Source organism: Homalodisca vitripennis, chromosome 6 (assembly GCF_021130785.1).
Source record: "Homalodisca vitripennis isolate AUS2020 chromosome 6, UT_GWSS_2.1, whole genome shotgun sequence".
In the NCBI taxonomy this organism is placed as follows: domain Eukaryota; kingdom Metazoa; phylum Arthropoda; class Insecta; order Hemiptera; family Cicadellidae; genus Homalodisca; species Homalodisca vitripennis.
In genome coordinates, this window is record NC_060212.1 from 60,560,361 (window position 1) to 60,574,902 (window position 14,542).

At 34.1% G+C, this 14,542-nt stretch overlaps 1 protein-coding gene across 1 annotated transcript in view; it reads right to left on the reverse strand.

Annotated features, from left to right (window-relative positions):
• Window positions 1-7,258: 7,258 nt before the first annotated feature.
• The window catches only part of LOC124364359 (protein big brother-like), a 58,071-nt gene continuing 50,787 nt past the window's right edge, over window positions 7,259-14,542 (reverse strand). The window contains exon 7 of the mRNA XM_046819758.1: window positions 7,259-7,932. Coding sequence (XP_046675714.1) covers window positions 7,891-7,932 — 42 coding nt within the window. The 3' untranslated portion in view covers window positions 7,259-7,890. The remainder of the gene's footprint in view (window positions 7,933-14,542) is intronic.

The window sequence follows — 14,542 nt, forward strand, 5'->3', positions numbered from 1 at the left end:
AGTCTCTGATCTTTGAGAAACCTTACGTCTTCTCTAAAGTGACTGCTTAAAGTCACTGGGAAAGACCGATTCACAGACTTCTTAGTCTGAAGGTACTTTAATTTCAAGGGGATACAAAAACTTCTTTATCTTGCTTGATCCAAAACATTTACACTTTTACAGCTCCATACTTTACCTTTCGGTCTGAATTATCGGACAGAGCAGACAGCGGGCGGAGATGTCAAGAGGAGGGCTCGGAATCGCGTGCAGGGAACGTTTTAAGGGCAATTTGTTAAGGCGGGCGTGCGCGTCGCGGCCCAGCTGCCGGGAAAACGGAAACAAACGTTTTGAGCTCACCGGAACATGTCAATCGAACCCTTTGACTGCGAGCCGCACAGCGCCGCGCACAATTTTATTTATTATCACCTTCCGTCACGGCACGGTAGTCGGTGTAGTGGAAACTGTGCCTCGTGAGAACAGCCTCCGACCCCTGACTAGTGACGCTTCCATTCCGGTCTTACCAGTAGTCGAGAGGGTACACTTGCTGTCTGGCAAATAACAGGATGCAGATGATTTTTGGTACAGTTGAATGTATCATTGAACCATGATTAACTGTGAAAGTAAGTGTTTTACTGTTTTGTGCGTCACAAAGTGAAGGAATTTTGACAAACTTTCAGAAACAACACATCGGAAAGGAAATCGTAATGTTTATTCGACAATACAAATGGACGTAAAATCATTCCTTTTGATACCATATGAAAAAATGAAATAAAAATGCATTAATAAAAAAGGAACGTTAGAGTTTAATTATTTACAATTTTAGAAACTCACTTGAACAACATGAATAAACCTTGCTGCTATAGAAAATGTGAATAAATCCATGGTTAAAAAGGTACCGATGTCTGAAGTACAATAAGTGTGAGAGTTTCTCTAACAGGGAGAGGGCGGGTATAGGGCGTGGTTCTCTATTGGAAATAATAAAAAGCTCAACCGAATGCAACTGCAGACACATTTTGGCTTTAGAATTATTTTCAATTTTGAGGGTAGTTTTAGACGAAAGTTGATTTTTACAATGTTGTTTACTTTACCAAAAACGTACTTTTTACCATTACGTGAATTGGTAAAATAATACTCGTACATTCAACAAAAATTGAAAAATTTATTGCGTTTTTGAGTACTTTAAAATAATGTATGTTTACAAATCTTTTTTTATCGTTTGACCAAGAATGTTTAACTCATATTCTTCGTTTTTCGTGCACTTTCGACTCCCAAAAAAGCACACCAAGTCCTTGTCCGAGTTTTTGACAGAACAGAAGGTATAGCCTTTCTACTTCGATGTTTGGAATACGACCAACGTATCTGATGTTTGGTCCGTTTGTGTGCAGAGCTGCCACGGATGCGTACTTGAACCAGACTGTCTGGTCGATGGTCTGACATGGTAGGGCGTCGAGGATTTTACCGTTAAAGCTGTTCCTAGTCTAAATTTGATATAGAATTTTTCACTACCAACTTTGAGTAGAGTCTGCTATCCCTCCTTATGGAATTTCGAAAATCGGTGGCCCCTACCACCAATACCCATTCTGATAATCCTATCACTCTGGAAGCAAAGGCAAAGTACATTAAGCAAAGTACTAAGTGCAAGGAGGATTTCCTCAGCCTCTTGCACACACAGAAAACAATAATTTTTGCAAGGAGAGTCGATTCCCTTTTTAACCTTATTTTTTAGGTCCTCATCAGGATATTTTATGTTGGACGTTGCACATTCTCTAGTGTTAGAAGGTGCCGAATAGCTTGCGTAAGGATCTGGGAGTAAACATGTTTTACCATTCTAGCTGTATGCATACGATCACGTGTACATCTTATATTGTATACACTTGTTATGAAGATTCAACATGTGTTTCAGGAAATACAACGAAGTTCTTCCTTTTTCCTTATGAACCCAAAATCGCTAGTTTTCTTGTTTGACAAAGATAAAATTGAAATTTCAGCAATTAATAATTTAGAATACCTCCTTTTAAAACAATCCACCACAAAATCTATAATATGCGTCAATTGAGTTATTGTAATGACCTAAAGACGAAGTCGTGGCCAAACCATGAGCTGTCCATTTGTGTGAATAATACCAGAATCACACGTCATATAAAAATAATTTTGAAGGTACGATCCAAAAAATACAGATAAACCTGATTAAATTAACATAAGCACAAGAATAAAAAAGAATTTAGGTCTTCACGAATTCTCACAATTACTGATAACTAAGGTCTCATCATCCTAGAGTTCCCTCGTCCACCACTGTATGACATTAGCTCGGGGGAACCTTGACCCGATGGACAAACAAGTTACGCAAGATAAGTTCCCATGGGTCAGCATCTCTGTAAGCCGATCACGCGGAACTAAGGGGGTAGATGACCGAACGGCCTAGGTGGGCTGGCAGGAGCGGATCATCTAGCCTGGCGATCGCTCGGCTGAGTCATCGCGTCATCCGATCGTCTGCAACAAGTGGGTCATTTGCAGAAAAATACTGCAAAAGTGGTTTTCTGAACGTTTGAAATCAGATAGCATTTTGTGGTTACATGACTATGTTCGCAAAGTAGGGTACGAATGTTTGATATGTTATTCATCTTAAAATTAATACACTCTACTCAGTCACTTTATCGTACTATTAATTTAATGCATAATTAATTATGGAAATTACACACTTAGGCAACCAATAGCTTCTATGATTTAGTTCAACATTTTAGTTGTAGTAGTAGCCTCTATTTGAGATTCACCTAATGGCTTTCAATAATGAAATATGACCAATTCAAATTTATTGATTAAAATTAATTTTTAACCTTTTTTAATTTTTAATAAAACTCCACCCGCTCTTTTACATTCACGTAATGTTCTCTAGATTCACTAGCAAGAAAACGTGATGTCTAAAATGGAATTCTCCAATAAAATTGAAAATTAGTTTATAACTTATTTTTTATACATTAACATAAATTCTGTTTAAGTTCTGTAAAAGCAGAGTTTAAAAAAAGACACTAATTTTTCAATAGTTTAAATGCAAACTTTTCTACCGTGTGGTGCTTGTAAATGTGCTTTTAGCTAGTGATTGAACATTGTTACAAAACAAATATTCGAGCTGGAAAAGTACTACTATAGGTTATTGTTATTCGGGTAAGAAATGAAATGGATCTCTCACTAAAGCGCCTGAACCTGATTTTTGTGTTCATTGTAAATTCACAAAATTAAATGTTTATTGCCATATTCGATTACACATCATGTTCACACGATATATACATACAGTAATGGTATTTCGTGAAATCGTTCATTTGAAAGTGTTTTTAACGTAAATCGTATAATTATATTAGTGAACCATGCCGTCTTCCCTAACATAAACCAGCTTTCCTACGAAAATAAAGTAATTTACAATTTTAGCAAGTTTAGCTTACAAACAAAATTTTAATAACAGTCGAAATTGTCGTGTTTTTATGCTACTGTAATTTCTATTATTTAGCTGTTTTGTTAATCCCTATTGGGCTTAGAAGATTTAAAATTAGTTAATAGAAATTACAAAACTTAGGGAAAAAAGCGACATTCCCAGTCAAGCCTGGACAGCAGCCAGCGTCGTGACGCCTGTATTGACGTGGACGCCTGCCAATAGACGTCGCGATGCCGAGCATGCGCCACTACCTCCGACGTCGTTACCATGGTTACCCTCCTCCCCGACACCCCTCTCACGCCCCATAGGCTGCCATCATCGAAGGCTACTCTTAACATTGTTCGATATATGATTATGATGTAAATATTATTTGTGACCAACTGTCATCGACGTAAATATATTTAAACTTAGTTTCAAAATTTAAAACTTCCTTTGATTGTTTATAGAGTTTGTTTAGTTATGGTTTATTTTAATTAAGGCAGAGTCAAGTACATTATATGTAGTACTATATACATTATTAAAAATTATATAGCAAAATAAATTAGAAATGACATAATCTGGTTAAAATTCAATTACCATAGAGTACATATTCCCTTGTGAATAAGATAATTTTTCTATTATAAACAATACGGGTACCGTACCATTTTCATCATCTTACATGATGAAACCAATCTCTCGGAATTAGAATTAGAAACCAATCTATTCAAATCGGAAAATGTTAAGATAATCAATTAATCTAACGTTTGCAGCGCTGGTTTCGGAAAAAAACAATTACTGTCTACAATCAGCCTTAATTGCCTTGTTAATTGCTTTGGTATTGATACTATACCAGTAATAACTGTAATAATATTGTTACATCAAGAGCTAAGAAGAAATACTAATCAGAATTTAACAATTTAAAGTTATTTAGCATATTTTTCCAATTCTATAGCAAAGATCCGGACAATCCTTTGAGTTCCAAAAGATTGGTTTCTAATTCTAATTCCGAGAGATTGGTTTCTAATCCTAATTCAGAGAGATTGGTTTCTAATTATAATTTTGTCTTTGGGATTAGCGTTGTTTTGCGTCTCTAGACTCGGTTTTCGATATTAGAACCTTTCTATGGTCGTTGCTTGAATAATATCAGTAGGTTACCTTCTGATCATCATATCATCATCGCCATCATCAATGCTGCATGAATCCCAACGAAAATTAAGACGAATGTCCATGTAGTGTTATGTGTTGTATGATGGGTCCCTTTATTTATACGAGTTTTCTCTTAATCCGTTTTATCTTTTTTACTCGCAATATCTTACTAACTTTGTATTGTGACCAGCAGTCTGTAGTTCAGTTTTAATAAATAGTGTTTAGTTGTTATTAAGTGCATGTTTTGAGTTACTGTGCATGGAATATACACACAGCATGGTAGTTGCTGTTCCTGACTTAGTATAAGCCTCTGATATGTTTTGTTTACTTCAACCTAGATTATAGTCGTGGCATTAGTTTAGTCACTTACCTGAAAAAGTGGTCAGATTGCACATCTCGAAACATAGTGTTACTGATTGTACTGTATCACTGAACGATGGAAAATGTCCAAAAAGTTCTTAACTTAGTTTAATAATGTATTCTGTAGCTAGAGATGGATCATAGTTTAACAACGTATTCTGTAGCTAGAGATGGATCATAGTTTAACAACGTATTCTGTAGCTAGAGATGTATCATAGTTTAACAACGTATTCTGTAGCTAGAGATGTATCATAGTTTAACAACGTATTCTGTAGCTAGAGATGTATCATAGTTTAACAACGTATTCTGTAGCTAGAGATGTATCATAGTTTTAACAACGTATTCTGTAGCTAGAGATGTATCATAGTTTAACAACGTATTCTGTAGCTAGAGATGTATCATAGTTTAACAACGTATTCTGTAGCTAGAGATGTATCATAGTTTAACAACGTATTCTGTAGCTAGAGATGTATCATAGTTTAACAACGTATTCTGTAGCTAGAGATGTATCATAGTTTAACAACGTATTCTGTAGCTAGAGATGTATCATAGTTTAACAACGTATTCTGTAGCTAGAGATGTATCATAGTTTAACAACGTATTCTGTAGCTAGAGATGTATCATAGTTTAACAACGTATTCTGTAGCTAGAGATGTACCATAGTTTAACAACGTATTCTGTAGCTAGAGATGTATCATAGTTTAACAACGTATTCTGTAGCTAGAGATGTATCATAGTTTAACAACGTATTCTGTAGCTAGAGATGTACCATAGTTTAACAACGTATTCTGTAGCTAGAGATGTATCATAGTTTAACAACGTATTCTGTAGCTAGAGATGTATCATAGTTTAACAACGTATTCTGTAGCTAGAGATGTATCATAGTTTAACAACGTATTCTGTAGCTAGAGATGTATCATAGTTTAACAACGTATTCTGTAGCTAGAGATGTATCATAGTTTAACAACGTATTCTGTAGCTAGAGATGTATCATAGTTTAACAACGTATTCTGTAGCTAGAGATGTATCATAGTTTAACAACGTATTCTGTAGCTAGAGATGTATCATAGTTTAACAACGTATTCTGTAGCTAGAGATGTATCATAGTTTAACAACGTATTCTGTAGCTAGAGATGTATCATAGTTTAACAACGTATTCTGTAGCTAGAGATGTATCATAGTTTAACAACGTATTCTGTAGCTAGAGATGTATCATAGTTTAACAACGTATTCTGTAGCTAGAGATGTACCATAGTTTAACAACGTATTCTGTAGCTAGAGATGTATCATAGTTTAACAACGTATTCTGTAGCTAGAGATGTATCATAGTTTAACAACGTATTCTGTAGCTAGAGATGTACCATAGTTTAACAACGTATTCTGTAGCTAGAGATGTATCATAGTTTAACAACGTATTCTGTAGCTAGAGATGTATCATAGTTTAACAACGTATTCTGTAGCTAGAGATGTACCATAGTTTAACAACGTATTCTGTAGCTAGAGATGTATCATAGTTTAACAACGTATTCTGTAGCTAGAGATGTATCATAGTTTAACAACGTATTCTGTAGCTAGAGATGTACCATAGTTTAACAACGTATTCTGTAGCTAGAGATGTATCATAGTTTAACAACGTATTCTGTAGCTAGAGATGTACAATAGTTTAACAACGTATTCTGTAGCTAGAGATGTACCATAGTTTAACAACGTATTCTGTAGCTAGAGATGTACCATAGTTTAACAACGTATTCTGTAGCTAGAGATGTATCATAGTTTAACAACGTATTCTGTAGCTAGAGATGTATCATAGTTTAACAACGTATTCTGTAGCTAGAGATGTACCATAGTTTAACAACGTATTCTGTAGCTAGAGATGTACCATAGTTTAACAACGTATTCTGTAGCTAGAGATGTATCATAGTTTAACAACGTATTCTGTAGCTAGAGATGTACACCATACGAGTTTAACATATTGACTGCGGCGGACGCACGTCACAACTCCGGCTGTCCTAAACTCGCTACATACGTCGTGTCACAGTGAAGGTATTAAGGGGAGATAGGCAGTTTTTCGACCAAAAAATAGATTTTTTAAAAACATTTTTATTCGATTGACCATTTAATTCTGTTTAAGAAAATATATACTTTTATATGGTTTTCATTTGATATAGATCAGGGAAAATAAAACACATAGGTGTGTCACCCTTTGGTGTAGCGTCTAGTGTCAAGTTCTGCGCGCTGGTTTCAACTACGGTACTTTATATAGTAATTTAAGATATGTAGCAAGTTTTGTTTTCAGATAAACAGCATCGCCACAACACCTCATTTGTTGAACAGCCCATGGAAGTTGGGGAAATGACTAAGACACGATTTCAAACAATAATTGACCATCAATAGGTTTAATAACAAAAAAACAAAAACCAGCACAGCACTTACATTACAATACTTTTTGGTATTAACATCTACATCGCAATAAATACACAACAAATAAAACAAGTAAGACTTGCTATTTACAGTAAGTTTTTGACACAAGGACAAGGTATTAGATCATTTCTAATCAGCTTTCTGCAGACAAGTGAATTTTGTACATATGGGCTAGTTTACTTTCTTCTTTGAGTCATTTTTAGTCTTGCCAAAAAATAATAACAAATATTACTCAAGTTTGTGTGTGGAATGATAAAGAGTAATAATATGTTCATGAGTTGGTAGTACACAACAATATATTTTTTATAAATTACAATTACAATGAGCTATTTCTGTAAAAAGGCGTCTCTTTCATAAAATGTTTAGAAGTTTTTGGAAGTACTAGTTTATTTCAACAGCATCGGTGAGTTTTACGCTATGGGTTCTCACAGATCTTAAAAACTATCATTGAATAAAACCGTAATTAGAACAATTTCCATTGATTAATGAACGAGCATGAACATTGATATGTCTTCTGTACAAACAATCGATGGAAAGGAGACAAGTTGCTATGGTCAAATCTGACAGTAGATGTAGATCTAGTTGTGATGTCCATGTGTCATTTCTGTCTTCTTTCTTCCCTGAAACATACACAATCTGTTACATAATGTCTAATTTGATAAACGGATTTTAAATATTTTCCTCTGTGTTTAATACCTTTGTCCTGAAAGCTTTCACATAATTGTGTTGATGGTTAAATTAATGTATTAAAACGACGCATTCAGTAATACGCATGCTATCAAAATTATTAAACATTATTCGTTTAGACGACTATGAAAATCATCAATATAAAATTATAATCCCTTGCAGGACTCCTATCACTAAAGATACATTTTGAATAGTTTGGAATTAATGTGTCTATTCACAATAAATATATACCGGCAGTAGGTTATGTAAATTAAGATACATATATTATGCGTATCTGGGCGTATATAAATAAACCGATTAACAGTGTAGACGACGAAACAATCGAACGGAATGCTTTTAGACCTTATAACACCAAACTCGCCTTCGGCTCGCTGAGGACTGGGCCTCCAGGCTCTTAAAGGGGGTGTTGGCAGATTCGGAGATAAGAGGAATTACGTATTGTTTGAATTTGGAGATGATGTTTTAAAATTGCGTGGTCACAGCTGTACCCGTTCTCGAGAATCGTGTGGGTCGTAATGCTTCGCTAACGCTCAGCCAAATGATGTGTGATGTATAAAAATAAATAATCAATAGATTGCGTAGATAAATTAGGTGGTGTTAGCAAAATTAGAAGAAGAAGAATTTTGTGATAGTTCAAGTCCGAGATTAGGTTTGCTGGAAAGTGAAAAGTAGACCATAGTTGTTTAATTTTCCGGATTTAACCAAACTTTTGACTTTGAGGGCGTTTTGTATCTTAACCGTTAGAGATACGAGAAAAATTGACTGGACTGTTTTTTGTCGGAATTTTAAAATAAAAGATGGTTCTGCTGTGGTATTTTAGCTACAACCTCTGGTTTAGGCGGTACAGAGATTGAGAGAAAAGACTGCACTAGTCAGCTATTGTCAATTGTTTATTGTAAATAAAAATAAAAACCAACCAGCTTTGAAATATTTTCATGCTATTTCACCTTTTAAGCAAAAATTAAATCAAATTTGAAATTTATAGCACACCAGGAAGTGAATTAGACTCTGTACTGAGTAAATCTGTCCACAGGTCGTTACGAGAAGCTGTTTTATTACCTTATACACCAAATTCAACATAGTCCTACCTTGTATGCCTTTCTATCGTTACATATCTTTCTTACAATTAAATCTAAGTGATTCTGAAATCTAAGTTTCTGAAGTGAAACGTTTATGGATTTGATGTAAATGTCTATTTATAACACAGTTTTAAACTCTGCCCCCAATGTTAAAAGTTGAACCTCAGATTCGAAACAGGCAGTTGCCTAGCGATATCCGCGACCGCTCCACAAGCGACTCCAGCCCGTATAACACGGGCATCACGGATATAACTTTAACTAACGGAATTATTGGATAACTCCAAGATTTCGATAGTTCCTATTGCATTATGCAAGAAGTCACGCACTAGCCTTGCGTAATGAGATGGACATCCATTGTTCTGAAACCACATCTGTTTTCGTGTTGCCAAAGGCACGTCATCCAAGTGATTTTGAAACCCATTTTCCTGGAAATGCAAGTAAACTTCACCATTTAAAGTATCTTTAACTCGTAACGATGATTTGGCCGTCTAAAATACCAGTCCACAAATTTACCTTAACCGATGCTGAGTCTGATCTCCCATCAAGTGGTGATTTTCAGTTGCCCAGTAGTGTAGATTGTGCATGTTTACAAAACCATCTTTTTAGATATACTTTAATCTAACTAAAAGATTTTTATTTAAAACCCTATGTTTTGCTAACATTTGTTGACAGACATATTCCCTTGCGGTAGTAAAGTCTGCACACATTGCACATGATATGGATGGTACTGTTGCCTTTGTAATATCCAATGGGCTGTTTATCTCGTCTTACATTTGGATTATCCTCGACTTCTTCTACAACATTTTCATCGAATTCTATACAAGGTCTTCCTTCTCTATGTCGATCAAAAGGTATTCTGGCTTCCAAGAAGGCCTGATGAACATTTTTGAAAACGCGATAACCTGATATCACTGCATTTCGATACCTTTCCAGATACATTATAGCTCCGCATTGGCATTGCTATGGCATTCACAATAAATGTAATTGATTGTTGCATATTCACTGCAGAATACCAATTAGGCATAATTAATAACTGTAACAAGCTAATAAATATTTATTAGGAATAACAAGTTTAGACACACAGATTAACAACAAACAACCTCGCAACAGAGTGGAATTGTCAGACTTATTTTTACATTTAAATAAGCAATAGTTAACACACCGGTTATGAGGAGTCTTAGACACTCTATGAGGTTATAAGACATCAAAAGAAATATAAATTCGACCCAAGACAAACAAAGCATTGGCAGATTTGTGTGGAAAAGAACTGGCAAAACGTTTCATTAAAATTTAAATACATGATTAATCCTACTTGACTTCAAATATAATCGCACAATAATAATGGAATGTATATAAATCTACCAATATAAGTTTCTTTCAGCACCTAAAAAACACATTTGGCGCCAGGAAATGCGTTTTCTTTTAGTGCCATTTTCTTCTTAAGAATTTGATCTTTGATTATGTCCCTTTTAAATTTAAAATCAAACATACGCTATTTGGAACAAAACAATGTCTGCTGTGTCTGATTATTCTATTTTGGACGTCCATAAAGTTCATAGAAAATTATTGTGTTTTTAAACAGTTCCTTTGTTTTAAACTAAAAATACACACAGACGAAACAAGCGCCGGACAGTTATGTTCGTATTGTACTTGTATATAAGATATGTTTCTCTTGGCTCGAGAAACATGTTTACTAAAGTGGTTCGGAGAATGCGAGACATGTTTATACACTTCCATTAAGAAAACAAAGAGACATCTCGTTAATTTATTAGATAGAGATTTATATAGAGTACCGATATCTTTGTTCCTTTTGCGGGTAAGGAAAACTTATATGGTGGATTATTTAACAATTTTAAATTTCAAAATGACGGCCGTCATTTTATGCAAAATATTTATCTCAAGATACTTGATTGAATAAAGAGCAAAAGTAAAAGAATCGTATAAAACCTCAATGATTTAAAAACAACATGTACATGACTATATATAATTAGTTTTTTTGCACTTTTAAAGTTTTTAAATTGTGGATTTTCAAATTCTTAATAGGCGTACCACTACACGTCACTCTTTCGGAAGTCGCAATTTGCAATTTTGACGAGAGTTTACTTTTAAAACTATTTGCGTACTTGGAACTTTTAAATGTGACAGTTGCAAATTAAATCTACGAAAAAAATGTGAAACTGTAATTTGTAGTTTTTTAAGTGCAAAATAACCAATCAAAAATGCTCAGAGAAAAAAAGAGTTATTTTCCATATTCAAACTATTTATAACTTACTAACTTGAATGTTTACTGTCGTCATATTTAACGACGACTGGCGAATATTTGTGCATTGTTTTGCAATATGATACTGCCCAAATGTACGGTAAAACATGCATTATTAGCCTATATACCATAAAAACATTATTCTAAACAAAAGCATTGGGACTGAAGACCAATAGCTTTTGCTTCTAGGACATTGGCAAAAACATAGCAGCACTACAGCCAGGTTAATAAGAAACTGTAGGAAGTTATTGGGGGCTTACACATAATGCTTAATGTTATCGTGGAAAGTTTGTTTTGTTAACAGACAACAAATCTTTAGCTTCAATATCTGATTTCCTCGAGGGACTTAGCAAGTATGGATTGCTTCGGGAATTTTGATCTATGCAAATTTCCTATCAGGATTTGATTACAGCAATGATTGCCGGAATGGTGAATGTTCACGAGAATGAGGATTATATGTGCAGAAAAAGATTTAGTTCTAGAAAAATGGGATGACCACGAGTAGTATATTTTCCATCAGATCAAAACTCTACCTATAAAAGGAAAAGATGTTCAAGACGGAACCGCTAGAGATCCACACCTAAGCAAATTATTACATCCAGTAATGAAAAAAGTTTGAAACCGTGGCTCTTGAAGACAGTGAATACACTTTTCAAGATGGATGTATCTTTCGAGGATCATGAGTCGATGTATCAGAAAATTAAAAGAAATCAGAATTGAACGGACATGCAGGGCATTTAGATAAGACTAAAATGAAACTTTTGACACACTTTTCCTACTGGGAAAAATGTAGATGTGGAGAAAATTTAGCGAAGCAATGTTTACCGTGCCTCATGAAGACAGAATGTCCACAAAATGAGGTGTTCATCCTAGGGAATCAACTAATGAACCCTGGGCAACATATTTATATTGACTTTGCAGAACCACTGAAGGAACGGTGGTATTTATCATAGGTTGATTCCCATACTTATTGGGTTGAAGTGATAGATAAAGTCGACTACTACGTTGTGTTTGCAACAATTGGACAAACATTTTTCTATGTTTGAGCTGCCATGTGTTTTAATATCAGGCAACTGCACACAAATTTGCATCAGGTCAATTAACATTTCAAAATAGCAAAAATATTATTCACAAAACAATTGCCTTTCTACCCAGCGTCAAATGGCCAACTGAATGAGTAGTCAGATCGTCAAGAGTTTACTTCAGACATACAGAGTTCAACAGCAGAAGATATCAGAAAATAAGGCTGAATATCATATTTGAACAGCTAAAGGAGTCCCTCTTTATCAACTGATGTTTCCATGACATATGAGGACTACCCTGGACTTACTAAATGACACGCTCTTTAGAAATTTTAAAGGTGAAAAAGGTTCAGGGGGAATTTGACACTGGATAATCAGTACTGGCTCGAAGTTACTCTGCAAATTCAAATGAAATATAGTGTTGTGGAAAAGTGAAGAGATGTTTGGAGAAAATGTATGTTTTTACTTGAATTGGAAAGCGGAGTTTATTGGAAAAGACATTTATACCAGTTAAAGAAAGTGTAATGATTATAAGTTTTTTGAGGAGATGGGTGATATGTCGTTTTTAAACACATAATCAATTATCTTAATAGTTTTTTTTATGGTTTTTAGTTATTAATATTAAATGAATACATTCGTTCAGAAAGTAATCTTCTTATTTTATGTTTAACATATATAAAAATAATACCTAATACTGTCTTTTATTTAAATAATGTTGTGTTGAACAATCCAAATAAAGGACTTTTTGCAAGAGAGGGTTTGTAAATTCAGCTATAAATCTACCTGATTTTTGTGTTAAATGTTGGCTATGTGTTTTTTAGTTTTTAGACATTGATGGTTGTATACAGTAATGCAATATTTCAGGAGTTAAATTACATTCATATTCAATTTGAACATTTTCTAGCTTCTAAATGCTGTTTTCTAATGTTTATTAAAATTTACCACAGTTATTCTAAAACTAATACCAAAACTGAAAAACAACGAAAGGAAAATAAGGAAAACAAAAAATAACCCTTAAAATCACATTTATTTACTTACATACTTTGGTAAGACACAATTCCTGATGTACAAGAAAATATACAATACATGTTAATATTACAAACACAATATAAACATGGAAATAAACAAAACTAAAGGTAAAATCAACAATATGTATTGTCTTGTGAATGTCAAAATGCACGTTTATTTATAACACAAAGAAAATTTAGAATTAAATAAAAGAAGTAACTAAATTATAAATAAGTTATAAAGTTGCGTTATAACTAAAGTCCTTGTGTATTTATTATAGCTTTCTGAGGTAAATGTTTTAATATTACAATTTTAAGGGATCATAGAATACATTTGATATGTTTTACACAAGTGGGTGTGGGTGTGATATTTTGTACACGGGTATATCATGTAGTATACTAGTATACAACATTCCAAAATTGAAAAATTAATGTAATTTGTAAGGAAAGGGACAAACGTTAACATGGGTTCAATATATTGTTTTGGAACTGTAACATAAAAAATCATAACAAATTTTGTAAAATTATTTATGATTTTAGTACATAAGATTGTATAATTGTATTTTTTTTTCAAAACAGTTTTTTTATTCTTTACATTGTCTAATTAGTTTCTAATAATCACTCTATAATGTATAAAAGACTGCTATACGTCTGTCTTTTGGTTGTAGTTTTGTTTGTATTCTTGTGCAGGCGTCGCGGAAAGCAGTCTGTTGACTTTTTAGTTTTTTTTATGTGAGAGCAAGCTATAAGCTATATACTGTTTATTTATGTATTGTTTATCTGTCACACTGACCAGCTACCTTTTTCAGTAACTTCCTAAGTTTTTCATTTATTGTAAACATGTATGTAAAGGTTGGAAAATAAATATTTATTTATTATAACAAAATCCAACGCTCACGATTCGAGAAGCGGTTAATCACCACCGTATATCTATGAAGGCTACCTAGGCGACATCGAATAGCGCCGCATTCAACAGCTGATTTATCAACGACCGAGTGATTTATTAAACAGCTGATCGCAGCAGATGTGTCATACCCTGGAGGGCGTGAAGATGTGACATTAGTCAAGCAAGGGTTGTAATGTCCGGCCGGCCTAGCCCTCATTAAAGTAATGGTCTCTCACGGACCGGATAATGGGCTTTTGTTTTAATGCTGCCCTCGACGGGGAGCCTGCCC